Source organism: Accipiter gentilis, chromosome 4 (genome assembly GCF_929443795.1).
Source record: "Accipiter gentilis chromosome 4, bAccGen1.1, whole genome shotgun sequence".
Taxonomy (NCBI): domain Eukaryota; kingdom Metazoa; phylum Chordata; class Aves; order Accipitriformes; family Accipitridae; genus Astur; species Astur gentilis.
This window is the reverse complement of record NC_064883.1, coordinates 29,501,333-29,524,187: the sequence shown is the minus strand read 5'-3', so window position 1 is coordinate 29,524,187 and position 22,855 is coordinate 29,501,333. Positions and strand designations below refer to the sequence as shown.

General features: G+C 40.3%; 1 protein-coding gene across 2 annotated transcripts in view; it reads right to left on the bottom strand.

Moving 5' to 3' along the window:
• Positions 1–22,855, bottom strand: part of APBB1IP (amyloid beta precursor protein binding family B member 1 interacting protein) — a 69,076-nt gene that overhangs the window by 7,576 nt on the left and 38,645 nt on the right. For both annotated transcript variants that reach the window (XM_049798096.1, XM_049798097.1), the window contains exons 8-12: positions 19,206–19,280; positions 17,743–17,886; positions 14,310–14,420; positions 1,480–1,578; positions 388–505 (exon numbers count right to left, since the gene is read on the bottom strand). In XM_049798096.1, coding sequence (XP_049654053.1) covers positions 388–505; positions 1,480–1,578; positions 14,310–14,420; positions 17,743–17,886; positions 19,206–19,280 — 547 coding nt within the window. The remainder of the gene's footprint in view (positions 1–387; positions 506–1,479; positions 1,579–14,309; positions 14,421–17,742; positions 17,887–19,205; positions 19,281–22,855) is intronic.

The window sequence follows — 22,855 nt, the reverse complement described above, 5'->3', positions numbered from 1 at the left end:
TCACACTCATCCCTTTTACTCATTGGAAGAAAAGCCAGTGTACAGATGGACAAACAGCAAACTTCAAGACATGGACCATCAGTCTGTAAAATGTAGAGGGAGGATAAAGGATTTGTATTCAGATGCCAACAGAAAAATACCTTATTAAATTATGCAGATTTAAATTGACCTTTGGTGGGTTGTCTTTATATTCTTCAAGTTCTAACTTTAAAGTGAGAGCTCTACTGCTAGCTTAGTTATAGATCAGAGCTACACTGGGCTGTCTAGAAGAAGATATTATCTTGCTGAATCCATGGGATAGCTTCCTGAATAAAGACTATGTGCAACACTGATGATGACAGAAGAGGGCAATAAATGTGATTTCAACTGCTGTGACAGCATCAATACCTGTTGCAAAGGATCCTGCAGGGGCAGCTGGTTCCACCATCCCTTGATTTGTCCACCGCAAGGACAAGCCAGCTTTCTTCACTGCACATTTGTAATTATCATATAGTGTCTTGCCATACTGCAAAATAATCGAAACAATACAATAAGTATGGTGTTAAGCTTGAAATAGGCCAAGCATTCATTTTGCTCTCAGACAACTTTTCTGACCCCATTCCTTCCTACCCAGTTTTGTTAAAAAGTACCTTTCTACAAGTGCTGTGCCTATTTCTGTATAAGGCCAGGTGGAAAGCATCTCTGCAACAGCACAATAAAACATGAATCCCTGTGACCAAACACAGTCCTACAGATAGCATTCTCACATTTTATGATCATTTCAGTATCTGTAAGCATCTTGAAAGTTGGCTTTAAAACCAACTGTTCACAATAATTATCTTTTTTTCAAATTGGTTCAAGCTATTGCATTTTCAGAGTGAAGACTTTGGACACTGAATCCTGGGCTCTAGAGCAACAGCTCTGTCAGTGTAAGATACAAAATAATTTGATGTTCACCTCACACCTTTGTTGGATGTCACCCTGCAGCAGAACTGGCAGGAAAGAATATATAACTAATAGGAGCAGGTCTATATCGCCAGGTACAGCCACTACACTGGGCTATGTATAAAACCTTCTCCCTTACTATTTTGTGCAAAACAAAATGGTCTGCGAATTCAGATCTTTTTGAAGAAGGTGAGGTAATTTGGGCAGAACTGTTTGAAAAATGTCACAGCTGGACTGACTAGAGCTTGCACATCTTTAACCACAGCATACTATTATTGTGCCAGATAACTGTGGAGTGAGTTTTAAGAGTACATGAGTTTTATAGCTAGAGAATTCACCCTTATGTTAATGAGAAAAACACACTGTAAATAGGGTACAGGAACATTCAGCAAATCAATCCTGGTCATGCCCTTCTGCTCTTTCTTTCTATGGTAAAATTATCATGAATGTCCAGTCTTGTCACCATATTGCCAGTTGATGTGATGACAGCCAGTAACCTGAGGAAGACAGGACTTTACAGAAAACATATTTAACTAAATTTACTTTTAATCTCACCTTGGCAATTCTTATTCCTGTTACCCACTGATGCAGGGTTGCTTGATCATCGCAGCATAAGTACTTGATGTATTGTGACTCTTTTTGAATCTGGGGGTGCTGAAAGATATTGATTCATAAAGTAAGACAAACACAGAAATCAAGTCACTATACAAAAGTATGAAGGCACTGCCCTCGACCTCGGTGAGAACGCTACCTATAGGCATCATGTTAATTTGATGATGATGTGGAAAAAAAACCAAGCAGCAAAAACAGAGTATAAGAAAATATAAAAAAGATGGTGATTATGAACTATACATGAGTTGCCACTGGCAGCATTTGCTTGAAATAATTTTAAAGCATTGTAATATGAATTCAAGAAATCTAATAGTGACCTGGAGTTCAACGAAGTCTACAAATGCCATGGTTCAAGGCCTAATACTCAATGTATAAACACTGGAAGGAAGTCTGTTTCTCATTGTGGTTTGTCATCTGTAAGGCATCCAGACTGAATGCTGAACATAATTAGTTTTCAAAGAGTATGTTAAATTTGTTTAAGCATAAACTCTCAGCTGAAACAGATTTTTCCTTCTAAATGACTGCCTTTCTTTGGGCCTAGTTCTAGCTTTCTTCCTATACATTTTTATTCTGCTTTACTCTTGCTGTTGTTTGCCAACAGTTTTGTAATACTGCCATATGTTTTAGACAGAGGATCATTCAAAACACAATGCCATCAGAAGTAATCTATTTCGTCTGTTTGTACCAGAAACCTTTACAATTTTTAAACCTTTTTTTCTTTTGGACACAATTTAGGATCTCTTCCCCCTGCTGATCAATGTAGTAGTGCTGTGTGGTGACGTACCATTGCAACTCAAAGATCATCAAAATGCCAGGCTGCCTACTTGCCTGAGACTGAACATCCTCTCCAAGACTCCCCAGGAATTGGGTTCCCCTACTATAGCAGAGAAGGCTATAAGTCTTTAGTAGCTTGGATGGAATAATATACTGCCATCTCTTGATATGCAAGGAAAAGAATGAAACTAAAGGAAAAGGCTTCATTATCCCACATTTATGCATTCATTTCTATTTACATTCTTATAAATTATACGTGTACAGCTAACGAAATCTTGCGAACGCACAAAAGAGCAGCCAAATATGGTCCAAGGATCCACTATTGTCAAACCACTCTTTTCAGCTGGACAGTTGAAAATTCAAAACATACCTCCACCTAGCAGCAAGGACCCTTGTTTTATACATGTTGTTAATCTCTCAAAGCAGAGCAGTGCTGGACATGGGGAACTCAGGAGGATCCCTCGCAGTGCAGAGCGCTGTCAGCAGCCCGCCACCCCTGGGCTGACGTAGGCGTCAGATGTCTCCCCACAGATGCCTGCTGGTGAATGGGGCACCCCTGGCACGGAGGTCAAACCCTGGCCACAGCTGGGTGATCCAGGGGTTCAAAAGCAGAGCTGAATACCGAGGTCTTGCTCCTCAGCCATGTGCCCCTGCTCCCCCCTCAGTGCTGCAGACACCAGGCTTCCCTTGCTTGTGCTGACCCAACTGTTCATGAGACCACATTGTGATTCAAAAAAAAAAGGAACTGGTCTGGGTTAAATACAACACATTTCATCATGCTGTAGTTTCGGTTTATATTTTTTTAAAACCCAGCAGTACACGGCACGGCCTCACATATAGCATGGGGATAAGGGGCACTGTGGCGTGGGGAGAGAACAGGTAGCAAGGGATGGATGAGAGGATGGGACCGTCCAAGCCAGTATTGCTGCCAAAGCCCTGTATCACCAAATGACCAAGCAAGAATGAACACATCAGGGAGATAACCGTGACGAAGAAAAAAACAAAAGGGTATTACTCTTGAGGGGTCCAACAGTGACAGATACGTCCCAAGGCAGTGCTGTGGGAACTGCATTACAGCTCCCTGAGTGTTTGAACTCATCTACTCACACAGGCCACGCTGTTTGCCATTTTTTCTGCAAACACATAGCTGGCCATCTCCCCTGGACGATGAATATGAAAAGTCCACTTCAGCCCTCTGGAAGGGCTCACGGCTACCTTATTCTAATACCTTGTGTCAACGTACAGGCCTGTATCTTGCTGCTATACACCTATGCTACAGATCAAACTAAGGCAGTAACCAGGGCCCCTAAACAAACAGCCTTCTCCAGCTGCCCAGCGTCTGCCTGTCCCTGTCTCCAGCAGCCTCAGACAGCCTAAACGCTGCTCAGAGTGGGCTCTGCTACTGCAATATGTGGCCAGGACACAATGCCTGGCAATCCTTATTTCCTTCCACCACTTCTCCATTATGTGACCAAACACAGTGAAAACCGTTAGAGAATTCAGTCTGAATGGTATCTTTAAAAAGGAACTGTAAGCAGGCACTTCTCTGTGTGGCTGAGTACATCCCATAGACCTGGGTTATGTTACCAGCAGAGCCAAAAGAACCAGGAGGTGCAAAAAAAGACACTGCAACCTTGGGTAAATTCAATTCTTCAAGCACTTTTCAACCAGCAACTAGCAATTTTGCTCCAGTGTGTAAGGTCCTACTGAACCCAGCAGATGGCACCCAAAGCTTTCAAAAATGGAAAAAGCAAGGATTTTTTTTTTCCTTCTTTCATGACAACAAAGTCCAGTGAGTCTACATATCTCCCCTCATCTTCAAACACCACACCTACCAACAGTTTTTTATTACAAAAAGAAAAAAAGAATTCTATAATTTAACAAATAATTCATGCAAACATGTGAAAGAAAGTGCACACTGCATAAACAAGGCAGAGGAGGGCATAGCATGGAGCAAGCTAGGTAATGGTGCTGCACACAGACACAGCCCTGCCATGGAGATCTATTGCTGGGGAGCTCAGAGGGACTGCTGCAGACCTCTCCTCTGGGGCACCTTACAGAAATACCAGCATCACAAGAACACCCGTACTGTGTCAGATCAAAGGTCCCTGAACCCTGTATCTGGACCTTGACAGCGGCCACAAATGGATACTGAGGGAAGAGAAAGAACAAGACAAGCACATATGATACTTCCTTCTCTGTACTCTCCCTATCTGCAACTATTTTCAGGTCAGGGGATTTTCTGAGCCAGACGGGGTTTTACCATATTTAGGTTCTTAAATGGATTTCTCCTCCAGGTACTTCTTCAGCTTTTTATTGAGCCCAGAGAGGGTTTTGGCATCCATATCTTTCAGCAACAATTTTCCCAGGTCTGCTACACACTCTATGATGAACCACCTCCTTTTGCTCTGAACCTGACTGCTACTAGCTTTGTGTAACTTTCTTGTTTTGAAAGACACCGAATGGCTGACCCCTATCCACACCTGTCCATGCCACTCCTGAGCCTAGAGATCTGCATCATATTCCTAGCAAGCTGGTTCTTTTCCAGCCTCTGAAGTCATTCTTCAAGTCAAAGTCATTTCCTTACCTTTGCTTATCCTTGTTGCTCCTCCTTGATCCTTTTCCAAGTTTATTATATCCTCTTTGAGATATGAGGACCAGAACAGGTGCGCAGGTGAAGGAAAACCATGGACTTGTGCCATGGTATGGCAACATTTGCTGTTTTATCAACTGTGCCTTTCCTAATCATTCCTAATGCTTGATTTACATATCCGACCACCACTGAGCACTGAAACAAAGCTTTCATCAAGTTATATACCACATCAGCATCTTGTTCCTGAATAGTACAGGTCAACTCAAAGTTAGTAATTTCACAGGTGAAGCTCTGATCGCTTTTGTCCCTATGTACATTGCTGTGTGTATACCTAGATTGTATGTTATTTAAAATTTTATTGCCCAGAATCTCAGCCTCACAATGGCCTTCCAGAATTCTTCAGTCTGCCCTTTCCTCGATCTGAATAATGTAGCATCATCAGCAAGCTGCCTCGCCTCACCGCTTACCCTGTCTCTGAATATTTTGAGACTGTGGGCTTCTCACCACCCTGAGAAGTTGAGAGGGAACTCTCAGCAAACAAGGCTAGATTGTCCCCTGCCGGACAACTTGGGAATTATTTACTGCCTACCCTCCACTCTACCTTTTACTAGCTATTGTATCCACTGTGCAATCCATCTTAACTACTGAGACTCACCAGTGGGGCCTATTCCAAATTACCCCAATCAGTTCCTTGATTAAATTACTCCAATCAGCAACTATGATTAAATGCAGAGTCACAAGTATATTCTGTCAATTAGGGATGAAACTAGCAAACTGCTGAACACCCAGCTCTCGTAAGGAAGGTTAAACACCTCAAAGCCATGCAGGCAGTCTGTATCTTTGCTTCGTAACAGCCAAGAACTGTCATGACTCTCACTTTCCAAGCAGCAGCAGCAGCACTGGCTCTTTTTTTATGTGTAACTTTACCAATGACACATAAAACATAACTTTGTACTGGATCAATAGCCCACTGAGGTTGACTGGAATTATTCCCATTACCTTTCCTGGGCTTTGGGTCAGGTCTAAGGAGGACTGTTCCATGCTGCCAGTGCAGAGGCTGCCTACTGCAGCTGTGTGCAAGCCCAGACCATGGGACCGAACACCAGCAGCACCAAGCTTAATACTGAAGGTTTATACCTGTAAAAGATTATCAGAAAGTGGCTCAGATAGAGGCATTTGGCTTCCTATGGTTTTCAGATGCATGAAGCATGCTACTTTGGAGAGGAAGGTATAATGGTTCAGCCAAGAACTGTCACACCCCACCCCAGCAGCTTGCTCACTTGGGAAGAACCGTACCATAGTGAAATTACTTTGGCAGTTCAAACGGCAGAAGTGTCTGCTCTCGACACTGACCTTTACAAACTCAGCTCTCCACTAAAAACTTCAGGTCACATGCAAAATCTATTAGCTAGTACATAAAAATGCTGACTCAGCATAATTCAGAGGATAATCTGGAGAGCTGAAAGTCCCTGGAAATGATGACTTGGTGTGAAGATCCATGTGAACCAATTTCCTCCTTTCACAGCTCCCGAGTCTCAGGATAGTTGTTTAGTCCAGCACACCGACATAAGGAGCTGTAGTCACTCACTACGCAAATGTGGTTTTGTTAAACTAGATTCATAATACCTGTAATTCCTCATAATCTCTGTGAGACTAACAGAGGTCATAATAAAATCAATCATGACAGTTATGTTAGAAACACCATATTTTTAGGCAAAGTAACACTAACCTCAGTATGCCACAGTTCCATGTCTCACGCGTAGAGACAGATAAATTATTTTGTGATGTGGTGCATACTGTGTCCTGAGAAGGTCATTAAAATCATCTGACAGCAAAGTGAAAATGCCTCCTCTGGAAAGGTTTATCACCTTTGCATCTGAAACATGCAGCACCAAAATGAATTATGAAAGACTACTGTTTAAAAAGCAACCACCCCAGAAGTCATACTTTGAATGAAAAGTAGTAACATTCAAGTAGAAAGGGGCTCCAGAATTTTTCTCACAGAAAAAAAAGGAATAGTGCTTCAAAATAACATAGTGTATTAAAATGCAACATAATTTGACTACAGTGAACTTTTTTCTCTGTTATTGTCAAAACTCTTAATAATGATGAATTAGTCACATTATTGGGCCTGATTTTTGGAAGTGTTGGACACCTGTCCAGTTACTTATTAAGGCCTAGCACCTCAAATGTCAGGCTACAAAGGATGTGCCATGTTCCACCTGGAAAAGCACTGAAAAGGTTTGGAGCAGAATCTAGTGTTCTCCTCTGATCCACTGTCTCCTCTACAAGTACCAACTGTCTAGAGATAAAGAAAGGAGAAGCACTTGAATATAAAGAGCTTATTTTCTGGAGAGGTTTAAAAAAATATTTGTGCACAGATTACATTTTCAGATATAAAGTAAATCTTTGCCTAGGGAAAAAAAGATAGAGCACATTGAAAACCTGAAGAAATGGGAACTGAACGATGTGGTTTCTATGGCTTGTGCCAAAACAAATTACTAAAGGCCACATGTGCATGAAATTAGAGATTATCCCAATAAAATGTTCTTTTGCTTTGCCTTCTTCCAACACTGAAGATAAAAAGTAAACTGAAGTTATTCAAGCATCTCATTGGATTCCTTGCCCCAAAATATATGGATCATTGCTCAGTCTCTGAGGCAGAAACAATAGCCAGAAGCATGAAGAGTGACTAACTTTGGATCAAAAGCTTTGGCTTCAGGCCAAATTTTCACAAAATGGTCAATGTTTTTGGATACCTTATCTTCTACTGATGAACTTGTGCTATGTTGAGCTAGCTTCTCAGAAAAGCTGAGACTCTTCTGGCTCCCAAAACTGCAAGTAGAATTAATATTCAGCACCTTCCAAAAATCACACTGAACTGGTTCAAATTTGCCGTCTACTATTAAATGTGGTCAAACTCTGATGCTATGCACTGCTTGCATTAAGATTACCAGGCTTAACTGATCTTCTGAAGACACATGTGAACCGTATAGATAAACCAATAACTGCCCTATCGTAAGGAAATTATTCTTTTGACCTACATTTCTCTAATGATGGAGGCAAAATTTTTAGGTCATTAAAAATATATGTAATAGCCATTGTAACGAAAGATGACTGCTTTATGCAGCAAATAATGTTTTCCAAAGCTATTATATTCCATTTCTCTGTCCATTCTCTGTCCTTATTCTCCCCATTGTTTATGCATTAATCTTGCAAAACTGTATGCGTTTACTATGATTGCAATCCCACATATCTGAAAGTGTTTTGTAATGACAGTATTTCTGCTTTTGCTTTTTCAGTTTAACTAGCAATGAATTTTACTCTGAAATATTTATCTGAATCATTCATGCCAATATAAAAATTTCAAATCACATAAAGAAAATCTCCTGTTTTGTATCCTCGTTTCCTGCACTAGCCATTTGTTCTACATCTTTTTCCTACCATTTTCTATCTCAAACACTGCTAATTCTCACCTTCTACCTTCTTAACTGTCATCATGTTGAATGCATTATGTACATGACTCAGTCTGTGACAGAGCATACTGAGTGTGAGGAAGGAGGGAATCAGGAGCAGAGCAACTGAAGACCAAATTACCTGCTGGAATGACACCACTGTTGCAAACAGAAGCTATTCTTGAAAATTTACTTCCAAAATTCTTTGGATCATTAGAAATTTTATTAAAAAACCATAAGTTTCTAAATGACACCAGGAAAACTTAGCTTGTTTAGACTGCTTAGGAGAATGTACCCAGCTGTGGAAATAGAGGATGATTTGCCTTTGTCTCAGTTTATCCCCAGGAAACCAATTTTTTTCATCCTAGATTAATTCAGCATTATGCACCATTACCTCCAGATTACTCAAGCACAACCAGCACCAATAAACTATAATTAAATCCACTCTTTGTCACAGGCACATCAGACTGACTAAAGCAGCAAATTTGCATATAGATTACCTTGCTATTTGTCTGCTTTGAAAGATCTTACAGCATGGTGTGACAAAACCAGCTCCTGGACTAGCATGCACATGCGTGTGTGCACACACACACACAGACACTTTTAATGCACAAGATAAATGTTACATTCACAATTTCTGTGCAGTGCAATGGATGCTGTCACTAGCATAATGAACAGATCCCTTCCTTCATGGCGGAATCTCTTGGTTTTGAGGGCTTTCAGCTGCAGAATATGAAATAAATCATAATAGGTCTCATCCATTTCCACAGCATTTCCCATGTAACATAGTAAATGGTGACAGAAAAGATCTACAGGGAATCTATGCATAAAAATTCGCATTCATAAAGGCAAAGGCAACTGTGAGGAACCAAACCACTCTAACTTGTGCACTTGCAGCGTGCAGTGTGTGAAATTTCTTTTTCTGTGAAGGGGAGATGTTTTTGTTCCCTTGTGGTTTCTCTCCCAGGAGTGGCCAGCACTTTCTGCAGGGTGGCGGGGAGAGCCATGCTGCTACCCTCTCCCACCTTGTCTGCCTGGAACAGGGGGACAGAACTGACCTTGACAGACGCAGGTTTGAGCAAGGGTCTTCTTTCACACTTGGCTGCCCTTTCCTTTCCTCTTTTCTGCATATGGAGGTCTCTACTAAGAAAAGACTCACTTTATCTGATGTCAAAGTGAAGGGTGGGATCTTTAAATTTTTGTAAGCATTACATTTAGGCTGAGTAGAAAATAGGAAGAATCTGCATGTTTACAGGAGTAGATGCCCCCAAAGTATTTCTTTTATTTGGAAGCTCTATTTTTAATATGTTGAGGGTTCTTTATGTTGTTTTTTGTTTTCTAAATGTGGGACTTCCCTTAAGGGAGGAAGGCTTGTTTAGCAGTGGTATAGAACAATTCAGTTTAAGAAAGTTATAGCTCAGCACAGACTAAGTAGCTACTGGGAAATAAAACAGTTCTTCAAGCTTTATAGTTGCTGCAAAACCTAAGGATTCCTGAAAGCCAACTCCATCGGAGCCTCTGTGCCAGGCTGCGCTCTTGTCCTCGGGACACAGCCTCATCAGTTCTGGTTTGCGGCACATGGACAGCTAAAGGTGACCCTGCTCTCTGACACCAACCAGCCAGCTGTGCTCTTTTTCGGTTGGTCCCAGCTGGGCTTTCTGCTGCCTGAGAAGAGCTGATATGAGGAAGCGACTGGTTTGTTAAGTTACTGCAGTCGTCTCCTAAATCATCCTGAAATGAAACTCCTGAATAAGCTCAGCAAAGTGTGCTCTCTTTTGCTGGTAGACACTGTGATGTGCTTTTGAATTGTTTCTGGCACACCACCTTTTTCCCCATTATCTCCTCAGTGTCTCGATGGCTGACAAATAAGCAAAACACACCCCATTTTTGTTCTGAGCTACAGTATATACAATGGGGTGCTGATGTAACGGGAAGAAATTACAGGCAAGGAGCACTTGCAACACAACATGCTTCTCTAGTTGTAAGAGGAACATCCCACAGGATGGATCTGCAGAAGAAGATTTATATTTGAGGTAGTTTAAAATAGCCAGTCTAGGTGCAGCTCCAACATCACAGGCTGCAAAACCTACCTCGTATCAAAGCAACCTGCCCATGATGTGCATGATCTTCTTGTTGCTACACTAACACCAGTACCCAAGCCAGCATCAGCTAAGTAACTCAGGTATGACCACTGAAGCTGAAATTAAATGGCTAGATTAAAAAAAGAAACAGGACAGAGGGAGCTGCTGGCTCCCAGTGATTGGATGCTTGTTAGCTGGGACAGGCACCAGGACCAAAGGCTCACCATCTCTGCAAGCCCCTCACTTCACTGTAGTCTAAGAGAAGAAACTGGAAAAAAAGTCCACATCCCATTTAGAGATCAAGGTGAAACAACATTCAAAGAAATGTCACGAAGACTTTGAGGCAAAACCCCATATAGTTCAGGGCAGTGTCAGACAAGGTGAGAAATCTCATTGTTCTAGCTAAAACCAAGTCACCAGTGTTGTCATTAACATTAGTTATACAGTTCCTCTCTCCCGTAAGTTCTTGGGGATGCCTGGCACATAGATGCAAAAATGGCAGGAATGCTCTGCTCGTCCTTATAATATCTCTTAAGGGCTCTTCCCTCCATAAAGACCGTAACGATGACCAAGGCTGGGGGGAGGCAAAAAAGAAATGTTTTAACTTTTCTCCCTGCTAGTATGAGACAGGACCTTTGAAGGCAGGTACAAATGTTACTGGGTTTAGCCTAGTTATTTGTGTAGAAGGCTCATCATTCAAATGGGGACTAGAGGAAAAGAAGGGATGCTTCCTTCAAGCGTGAGGCCACATTCAACTTCAAATCAGCCTATCTCACTGGCCATTTGCTGCCGTTTGAATGAACAAAGGGCATTTCCCCTGTTCTTGAATTAAGGATGCCAATTAGCTTAACCAGAGATAAATATGGTATTTTTTCAACTCAATGCTCAAAGCTGGGATATTATGTCTGGTTCTGAATTCAGCAGGATTTTCCACCTAGCACAGAAGCAAGATACTGCTGAAGCTGCCAAGTCCTTGCATTTCTCCTGCACTATAAAGTACAAGCTGGCCTCCTACCTCTGAGCTGGGCAGTTTCTTTTGTTACATTTGAAACACTACAGAGCAATTAACTTGGTTTATGACCGCTCACTCTTTTGACACAGCAGTTCCTAAGGAGGTCCTCAGAAAGCAACAATTCTTAAAAAAAATGTAGTGGTATGCTATTATGCAAAAACTTTCTAAGTGATGTTACAGCTTGCTGGAGCTAATAAAGGCTTCAGACTAACTTATTTTCCAAAATGTGAAAACCTCCTTGATTTACAGCCATCCTCAGTGAACAGCTAGCATGGGCTATGGCTGCTACTCTTCCAATTACTTTCCACCATTTGCTTTAAAGACAGATAATCTTCCCCTGCAGACAACACAAACAAGTAACTGGAAGAGAACCTCTGCAGAGCTCACTGTCCTGAAGCACAGACGGGGGGAGTGCTGTGAAGACAGAGCAGTGCAGCCTTGGCTGTGGAGAAATTTCCATCTGCCTTGGATTGAACTGGGCATCCAAATTCCTTCAAAATTACTAGGATACCAGTACAATAAAGACAAATGTTTACCTGTTAAATCTATTGCCTTTTGTTCATTGCACCTGTCTGCAAAAGTACTATTGTTTCATCATGAGGACTTTATTCTCAGAATATGTCAGGATGAGAAATATCTCAAGGATGATGGTTTATTTTCCTTTGACATCTCAGGACAAGTGTCTCCCAGCAAGAGAGATATTTTCTTCCAAATAAAAACAGACAGGAATAAAATGTGACCAAGTGTAATAAATGGCTCTATGTTCCTGTCCACACACTTTTGTCTCACCAAGCATCCAGTCAGAGACACAAACATTTAACTTTGCTCTTTCCCTCAGCCCGCAGTTCTCAAGATGTATTACATTCTCAGCTCCAACCTCCACAAGTAAGAGGATATAACAGAACTCATCTCAGCTGCATGCCTTCAAAAAAGTATATATAGAATTCAAATTAATGTACAGAAATTATAATAAATATGAAACTCTCCATTGCATAACCCTCAGAAAGTCACCCCAAGTGACAGGTTTCCACTTTTGAAACAACAGAAGATTTAAAGATATCAATACTTGCCCATACTTCCTGACCAACTCCAGCCACTGCAAGAGACAGCTGTTAAAAGAAGCCAAGTCTGAAACTTAGCCAGTCAAGAATCTATCAAATGCTGATTTGTGGGAATTAAAATGAAGAACAATCATTGTAACATGATCTGTTCATCACTAAGTAGTGTTGCTTGCTTATAATGATCTTATCAATATGATGTTTATTCTGGTATATTGCCAACACATTTTAGAAGCATCAGAGCAAATAGTTTTGCTAAGTAGGTTTCATACGTTTATAAGCCTATTACACATAAAGCTTCCCCTAGTGAGCTTCTGATCTTGTTCTTCACAATATGTTGAGGGTACAGTGCTAATACCACACATCCAATAAAGCAAGTATTTTAGTTGAGTTATGACTTTTTTTGTGTAAGTTCTTATTTATAGCATACCTCTTTTCACAAAAGATGGCAGTAAGTCCAGAAAGTTTTCCTAATCACTGTGAACAGTTAAATGCATTACTACATACACTTCAAAAATCTGAACAGAATGTGAATAAACTGTTAGTAAATTAGTCAGATACTTCTTTGACCAGTCACCTCTTTAGAAAATCAATTTCCCCTTATTTTTTAAATCAGCTCCCCTTTTTTTTTATTAGAAGTTGTATTTTTCAGAAATAATGGTTACCCATTAACTGCAGAAGGCTCACCCCTGTTTTACAAAAAAAGGATAAAGTGGCTTTGCAGAGCATTTCGTGGAGAACTATAGTATTAAAACTGCTCATCTGTGTTAATTAGATACATCTGCTTCAGAAAATAAATCTGGGTCCATAAACCACTTCTGCTTGGCCATGTGTAAATCAGGCTAGCACACATTTTGAAAGTGAATAAAATAGTGCTGTAAGTGTGCAGCTACAGCCAGAAGTGTGGTACTATAAGGGACCTCTAATGTGAATGTTTCCCATACTTTTTTCTGAGATGGCAAGATAGTGTGTTTTCTAACATCTTGTTTGCACTGCAGGCCTTTAAATAGAGAAGGAGCAACAAGATTATCTTCTATCTTGTACACAGTAATCCCATTGTATTCTAAAATCTGTATTAGCGACAGAGAGAAAGCAAGGCCTAATTAGTGCAACTTCAAAGCTTCATTTCTGCTATCTAAACTATGTGAAAAGCATGGGCTTCTTTTCCTTTCTTGAGAGGAATGCAGAATTCCCAGCCTATTTGCAGTGCTATTACCTGGAGAGGCAGCAATGAGATGTTACTTACCTCAACAGCAAGCACTGATTTTCATGAGTGGATGAACAATGTCTTTTGCCCTCCTATCACAAATAGTTGTGCAATAGCATATACCATCTGAGATGTCTACTCCTGCAAGATTTTGCATCTCAGTTCAACAAACCACTCAACAGGTATGACTACACTGCAAATAAAAGTAGACATACTTTTTAGTATATAGTCTATAGTGCTCATAATGTCAACATTAGGGACTGCCAGTCTTATTATACATCTGCCTTGGGTGCCATTTGTCCAGATGTGTCCAGACACCTGAACAGTCAGTCACTGGAAGCATATTCAGGCTTGTATTGAAGACAACTTTACAGATGCACTGTAGACATATATCATAGGACTACCAGTCCTTAAAATAAAGGTTCTAAAGATATGTTGCTGATCAACAATGAAGCAAAGAAGAAAACAGACATAACTTTTTGCAGGAGATATTCCATCTCATCAGGGCCCCTGAAGCTTCAAACTTAGAACATGTTTACATGTAAAAGAAACTGTGTGTGACATTTGCAGAACTTATTTTTCTTGTACGTTACCTTTAAGACAAAGCAGTGATCTGTAGGTGCCTTATATTTCACTTTGTGTTGAGAACCATAATAAACATTCATATTCTCAAACTGAATGAAGCATGCCAGATCCCGTGATGTCTACAAATGAAAACCAAGCACATCATTGTTAGAACAAACTGGATTTTGACATGAAACTCATTAATAGGACTTTTTTCAAATGCATGAATGCCAATGCTTTTTATTTTTTTAAACTGTCAAGAAGTTGACTGAAGAAAGATAAATTTTAAGTATGTGCATTCTTTAACAATTGCAAGAGGGTCAGTACAATTAGGAATAATATATAACACGGTGCAACATTCTCCTGTTGTTCTGGTTTTGCTGTGCTTTATTGCTTTGTGTGGAGATTTTGGCTTATGGCTAATAAGTCCAAATAGAACACCATGTTCTCTCTCTCTCATCAGAAAATACGGACACTTTTCATGTGTTTTGCTTTGAATTTTCTCAGATATCCTGGTATCATTCCTTAGCTGTTTATCATAATATTTGTTTGTTCACAATATGTTGCTAAAGTAACAAGGTTTCTGTTGCTGGCACACTTCTCAGTGCAGAATTCTGCATCCAAAGCATAACTTTTGCAATCCTTTGAGTGGAAATGCAAAAATGGCTATATCACATGGTCACTATTGGTTAAACTGAGAAATCAGGAAATTTTGAAAAAAAAGAAAAAAACCAAACCACAAACACTCTCTATAGTTATGCATATGATGGTTCTTTTATGCTGTTCTTATTCTTAACTGATACTTTCATTACAATGCGCCCTTGAGTTGGGTTTATTTACATATTGAGTTCACAACTAAGGTTTGTGGGGAAAGGAAACACTCCATACTGTATATAGACAGGGCTTCTCTCTCTCCCCTATCTCCCCTGAAGCTGACGTCAGGGATTTTGTCATTGACTGTGTGGACATAGGATTTTCCAACACTGTAATTTCCTTAATGTGCTCAAACCCATGCAGTAAAATGAGTTGTTCCTTTCCTTTATGAACCAGGTAATGGCAATTAAGACCAATATGAATGTGGTTGTTATTTTCTTCTAAGTAAGGAACAAATTTTTATGCAAGGGACAAAGGCACATATTGCTAGTATTTCTGCAATGTTAGCACGACAAAGCAACACAATTAACAGAAACAAATTTAAAAATTTTATCCGCAATTCTGATTCTGTTGTTTTGTGACTCTGTCCGTTAACAGCATGTTTTTGAATGGCATAAAAGTAGAGTAATGCTGAAGAAAGAAATTAAGACAGCAGTGCTGGCTGGTGCCTGGTTTGTTAACAAAATACCCCAAACAACAAAAGACACCAGACACGTGTGTAAAATTATCTGAACCTGTTCCTGTATTTTCCCATTTGCAATGTGTTTTACAGCCAACACAAAGTGCCAAAAGTATGCCACACTTCTTTTTTTCTAACAAGTGAAATTATGATTACATGGTGAATTTCAAAACTGCTGCAGCAGCTGAAGATACTATTGTCCGCCAACTGTTTGTTTCTGTACCTCAATGAAAGATCACTCTACCCACAACTGAATGACTTCAGCAAAGTGCATGTGCGCTCTCCATATCACCCTGATGAAGGATGAACTCTCATAATTCAAGGGCTTTGACTGAAGAGCTCTATTAAATTCTGCTGCAGTGCTTTATGTTTAGCACCCTCATCGCACTCTGCTCATCTGCTAGAGAATACTGTCTCCACAAAAGATGTGTGCCTGAACCTCCTAACCTGAATTAGTCTAGTAACTAACTCGATTCACCATTAAACACAGATTTGAGCTGAGACTTGACTTCCTCTGGAATGGCTGAGGCATGGACATATGCATCCTTTTGTGTAAGGCTGTACAGAAGCAAGAGGAAACAGTTGATTGTGGTACCATTTTAAAGAGCTGTGACTGTCTCCTAAAGAACTAGATTCAAGGTCCTCAGTCTCTGTGAGCGGCTGAGTTGGTAATATAGAGAGTTTGAAGCAGTCACACAGTTCCTTAAAATAGCTCAGTTATAGGCAGGGTGGTACACAGGCTGTAACGACCAACAGGCTATAAAGTGTTAAACAGCTGTTACAAGGTGACTGCATGGCTCTGTCCTGAGCTTATGTTTGCAGCCTACCACCTGAAAGAAGAAAGCACTTTCCTCATTTGCACTATGATGTAAAGTCACTGAAATGGGAATCACTGGATGATAAAAAAAGGCTGGCTAACTATCAGTATATGCTTGCCCTGCTTTGGCACTGTGCTACTGGCCATCATTGGAGGCAGGCTACAAGGAAATGTCCAAGATGGACTTTTCATTTGACTATTCTTACTTCCTTTCCACCTTAACTGCCTTCTAAATAGCATTCTAGTTCCTAATTGATAGGATATTGTGTGTGTGCAACATGACTTGAGGACTGAAAGCTCTTATCTCATGGTCAGGTAAAGTCAAAATAAATTTCTGTGAAAGCAGCAAGGTAATCTAGGTCTGTGTTTTGCTGAGATTTGGTTATAAACACAGATCACTGGAGCAGCAGCACAGCATTCCTTTACAAGCTCTTTTTTTTTCTTTGTAATTTAGTCAGGGAATAGCAGAACAGTTAAGTTTCACAGCACAAATCATAACAGTAAAGCTCCATCAGTAGCACCAGAATTTTCAAATATGAAGCATTAACAGAGCTGTAATTGGTAACAGAAGTGCTTTTCAGAACACAAAACCCCATAAAATACCACCAGTCCCAGAAGCCACTATTCTACCTCATCACTGTGGAAATGAGAAGCCAGCCACCCTTACATGCAACATGCCCAGGACCCCTTTGCTTCTCCAGTGCTGGCAATTCAGACTCTTCAAATATTTTGCAATACTAAATGTCAGTGCATTTGATTCAGTCAGGTGGATGCTTCTGTCTCACTTCTTTCTACACAAAGGGGTGTCTTAAAAAGCCTTAAAAGGCACAATGCATTCTCTAAGTAAAGATCACTGTAGGAAAAAACATATAGTATTTCTGCATGCTAGTTACTGGCACAGAAAGTCAGTATCAAACAAGTAAAATGCCACCTTTTTTGTGATAAGAAATTAGTTTATTTGAGAACTTTTAAAATATTCTTCCACAGGGAACCCATATAACAGTGAAGCATCTTGGCAGCATAACACCAGTTGAAGGGTGCTGTGCTGTTTTTCTTTCCCCTACTGACTTCTGGAGAAGTACTATTTCATTAATGCTTTTATCTATCCATAGAAATCAAAAGGAGAGAAACGTGACAGGATTCAGTGACTGCATTCTAATATTTGCACAAGTGGCGTAGCCAAAGTTAAACCAAAAAAACCCTGACCCGCTCAGATGCACTAGACAGTGCTCTTAAAATGTCACCTTGGGAGTTCTTCACTTTCACCTCCATGAATTGTTTTACTGCTAAAAGGATTATTTGGCTTCCTGACCTTGGTTTTTCCTTTGGGTACATAATAAATTCCAGAAGCTCGTAGAAGAAAATAACGCCTCTTCCAGGACTTTTTTCCATCTTCTTTTAAGTAAAGGGCCCCTTCAAGCTCTGGCACAATGACAGATGTCCCACAGAAGCTTTCCTGTGCAACAAGAATAATAATACACAAAGTAAATTGATTTAGGCACAACCCTATTAATAAATAGCAGAAAAATGCTCCCTTAAAAAATAAAGACATTTCCTGTGACAGTGAACATATGAACATGGGGAATGCAGCTACCAGGGAGATGAACACCTTAGACGGGCAAAGGAAACTTTTCCAAGCTAATGTGGCAACTCAGCCATGCAAGTTGGGTGCTCACACTGGAAAAGAAGGCTTGCAAAAACTCCATTCTCTAAAGGGTCAAACAAAAACCTACAAAAGGTTTTAACTAGACATAGATGTGTTCAGTGAAGGCAATAAAACAGAATGGTTGGTACTGCTGCTGTCAGTTTTTCTCTATTGCTGTATTTATAGATTCTGTAGAGAGAATCTTTAGAAACTGCTTATTGCTCTAAAAACAGCTAAAGAAAAAAATACCCCTCAATCTCTGCTTTCACTTTGAAATACACACTATCATTTACAACACTGTTTAAACAAATAAACTGCATTGTTTGCTTGAAGGACCTACTGTTGGGAATTTTTAATGCCAACACACTTATCACTTAATGTTTTCATTTAGAATTTACCAGGACTTCTGCTAGTTGACATCTGGTGCCTTCATAAGATGCACTAATTTTGAAATGGGAATCCTCAGTTACCTGAGAACAGCATTTCCTGTGTGAGCTTTTACCAAAGTCAAAATGCTTGCCAGGAGAACTGTGATAATCTTTTCTTTCATATAGCTCTGGATTTTTCTCAAACATACAATTGAAATAAAACTTCAGCAGGAAAGGCAAGAGGCTAAACAGACTTTCTGGAAAAGTGCAAAGGTTCTTTTTCTGTTGTAGTACAGATAATAATTTGCAGTAGTGAGAAGTACATCTACTTCTAACCCAGAAGATAATTGTTTGCTACTGATCAGCCTTACTAACAATACAAAGTCACAAGGGCTGGCCTAAGGGTGTGGCACAGCAGTTTCTTTTTTTTTTATTTATTTGTATAACATGTTATCATGGCATTACTCTCCACAGAAACACTAAGTGAAAACATTTCATGGCACTGGGGTCTATAACAACAAAATAATTCTCCATCATTTAATTTTGCTGGTAGGGGATACAATCTGCATTTTTAACGGTGAGTAGCTGATGCAGAGGAAAATACACATTTTAAACCTTAGACACAAAGACACCAACCATCACAGAATTTCCTGTTGTTACACATTTGCCCACAAAGAATTAAACGCAGTTGTTGCAGAGAAGATGCAGACGGTGGCAGAGTTTTGGTGACATTTGCATCATCAAGCTAGAAAGTTGGCTTACCTCCAGTAAAGCCTCTTTGTTTTTATCATTCATTTCTTTGCTTTCATTCTTCCCTTTGCTTGCCAGGTAGAAATTCTGATTAAGACACAAACAAAACTGATGTTCATTATAAAGACAGCAACACAAGTAACTAGATCTCTACAAACCCATTCAACAGTTACTCAGTCTTTCATTATTGAATATCCAAGCCAGCATATGTAAGAGGCAGATGCTTACGGACTCTTCTTACAGAAAACTTAAATCACAGCTGCCAGCTCATGAGTTTTAATTCTTTATTTTGAAAATAATTAAAAAGTAATACAAAATTACTTTTACCTATATATACAGCCTCCCAAAATTTTAAAAACACTGGCTTATGTTTTTGGCTGTTTTTCTGGATCAATGGATTTGATTTTATCATTCCAGTTTTCACCGCTTCCTATATTATTACAGGCAGTAGAGAACATAACATTTTACTGCATGCTGATATATAATGAATACAATGCAGTATCAAAAGGCTACAAAGTATTTTTCCTAAAACCCCAATTTGGTAATTTGCATGCTTCACATCTAGCACTCTGGATACAACTCAGCCCTTAATTTTTAATAAAAGTGCTTATATGCCAAAGCCTTATCCAAAGTTACTACTTTGTACTTTTAAACCCCTGCTCATGCTCTACAAAGTATTTTCATGCAGTGAAGAAGGTATTAAAAGATGTAGAAGAAATCAGAAGAAATTATCACCATGATACCTTGGCACACGTGCTCCAGCCTACTGAAACAAAAGCCTGTACTTTGAAATCACCTTCCGCTTTTGTGACAGAGGGCTGTGAAGCTGCAGCTGGCCTCAAAGAACCCAGTGCCTGTCTGCCCCTGCAGACAAGGAAGTACAGCACCTCATGCACACAGTTACCAATAAAAATAAATTCACCCACTGTGAAACAGCAAAAACAATTTTGCATCCATCTGCATTGTACATACAGATGGACAAAATGACAGCACTTGGACATATGTGCAAATTCAGGTGGTGAGAAGGTAGCTCAGGAGCATGCTAGGACTTGTGTGCTGGCACATGTGCAGTGGCTTTGCTCCACAGCAAGCACGGCCAGATAGCAGAGGCCGGCTGCCTGCAGACAATAAGTCAGCTGAGTATGAAGGAAGCACGTAGATCAAGGAGCTATGCCATGCATTAAGTAGCATTTGGATCCATGGGCTTGAGACCAGAATGATAACACTCAAAGTTCTCGTGTTTTATCATTTTCTAAACAAAAGTACGTGCAGAAGAGGAGCTTGGGTTTGGAAAATACCTGATGCATGGACAGTCTTAATGATTTCCCTGGAATTAGTCAAAAAGCCAAGTTTGTAGAACAAAGGGCATTAACCAAATACCATTGTTTAGGAAATAGACAATATCATAAAAACCCGACAAATTTTGAAAGCCATCTACTTAAAAATTACTCCTAATGCTGTAGTTCTTCAGCAATTCAGTAAGAAGAAAATGAAGAGTTTATCTGACTTTTCATCTCTCTCTGTTTTTCATGTCTCAAGACTATGAGGATGTGGCAACATATTTACATGCCTTGAACTCCACAAGGACTACACTGCAACACAAACGCAAACATTACCAAAAGACAAATGAGAAGTGTGTAAATGAAGGAACATGCTGTTGCTACAGTATAAGAAAGAAACAAGCAGCAAATCTGCCCTGCCAGCATACCATGTTTACAGCAATGAGGTTTATCTGAAGTGAAACCCTGCTCTTCCACACAACCACATCTTTTTCAAGCAACACTGTGAACAGCTGTCTGCCAGAACGCGAGCCTCATAGCAGACAGTTTTTGGAGGGGCATGAGGAGTGGAAGGGGAAGCAGCGTGGATGATCTCAAAAACAGTTCTTTAAAAACTTCTTTCTTAAAAGTTCACATTAAGTCAGACAGGGGACAACGGAAACACAGCCACCTGCAACTTGGCCTGTGCTGATGCCAAGTCTGTGGTATGAACATAAAGAAACTTCAACATTCAATACAACAGACAGTTATGCTAGGAAACACAGCAATGTTCTCTAGGATATGCAGCAGCACATAGCTGGCTCCAGACTGCCTGAGCACATTTTTAGTCCATGGATGAAGGCAAGCAAACACTGTGGACCACAGCTTCGTGACTACATGTGAAGACAGTATTCACAGCGGAAAAAACCCAAACCAGCTCAAAACTAAACCCACTTAAAAGTGTGTTCTCAGTAGAACCTGTACAGCGATGCCTGCCTATGCAGTCCAAAACCATAGGCCTGACTGCGTGGCACTGCTCCATTCATCCCACTGGAAAAAAAGATACTGTTCTGAGGTGCTGCAACCAAGTCCTCTGTACATGTGCAACAGCTCTTCTTGACAGGGAGTGCTATCACAGCACTGCTGGCTTGATGTTGGCACACCCACTTTTGCATTGATGAAGGTATGAAGAGAAACCTCAGAGGGCACTGTTAGAATGGGTTGGGCCTCCAGACTTTGGGATGGATTTGGAGAGTAGAGGGACATGTAAGCTGTAAGCCACCGCCTTCTACAGGTCATTATGAAGACATAGTACAACCCCTAAAATACACAATGAAGATCTATCAAGGTAAGTACACCTTATCACTGTCTCAATAAGGCTTGGCTCATCAGCTTCACTACCAGTGGGGAGTACATTCATCTGGCTCAGACAGCCTTCAGTGCACTGATAAGAAAACAAAGCTCCTCTGATTACAACTGATTCACATTTAGGCATCTGGCATTTATTTAGCAGAAACACAAACCACCCTGTACTGACATAATCAATAGCAAAGACAGAAAGTTTGTAATGATATCCATGCTGGACCTCTAACAATGCAGCTTTTTCATTAGGGAAAGAGGGCTCTGTCACCTAAACCAATATTACACAGATGTACACTGTCATCTTTCACCTGTCGACACACATTTCATTTATTACTGATTACCTCCTTTATGTCTCTGCCCTGAAATCTGGAAGTACATGGTACTTATTATTTGTCAGTGGCTAAAAACCTGGGGAGCAGACTGTACACTGTACTTGTTTTATCACTGTGTGGTCTCCTATTTTTGATCAGAAGCATTCATCCTATAGGAGGCAAACCACATGTGTCCACAAGAGGTCATTCCAAGTCCAGTAGTCAAAGGTCATGATGAAAGGCAAGCTCTTTCCCGTCTGAGGACACCACTGGGAAATGCATGTTTGGTTTGGGATGTCAGGTCATTAATGGGACAAGATGTGGCTAAAGGGCAGCTCTCTGCATATGTCTACAGATTTGAGAATTAATTATTTTTTATGTTCAAAAGACGATGTCATTCTCTTGATAAGAGAGCTGAGCTTACTTAACAGGATGGACTCATCCTCTTGGGCTGATAACATAATAAAGCAAACATAAAGGGTTATTATAACAAACAAACTAAAGTATGCTGGTACACTTTGTCATTGGGTTTGCTTTGTTTGAACTGTTTGGGTTATTTACTGCAGAGACAAACAGACAAGCATTTTTGCAGAATGATCCCCTGTGTCTACATACCCCAGACCAGCTGAAGCTGACACAAAGCCAGCTGCTCTCCCATGCCACTCTGCCTGACTCAGACTACTGCAGAGCTACAGTGGCAGTTTTGACATGTACTGCTAGCCAGGTACAA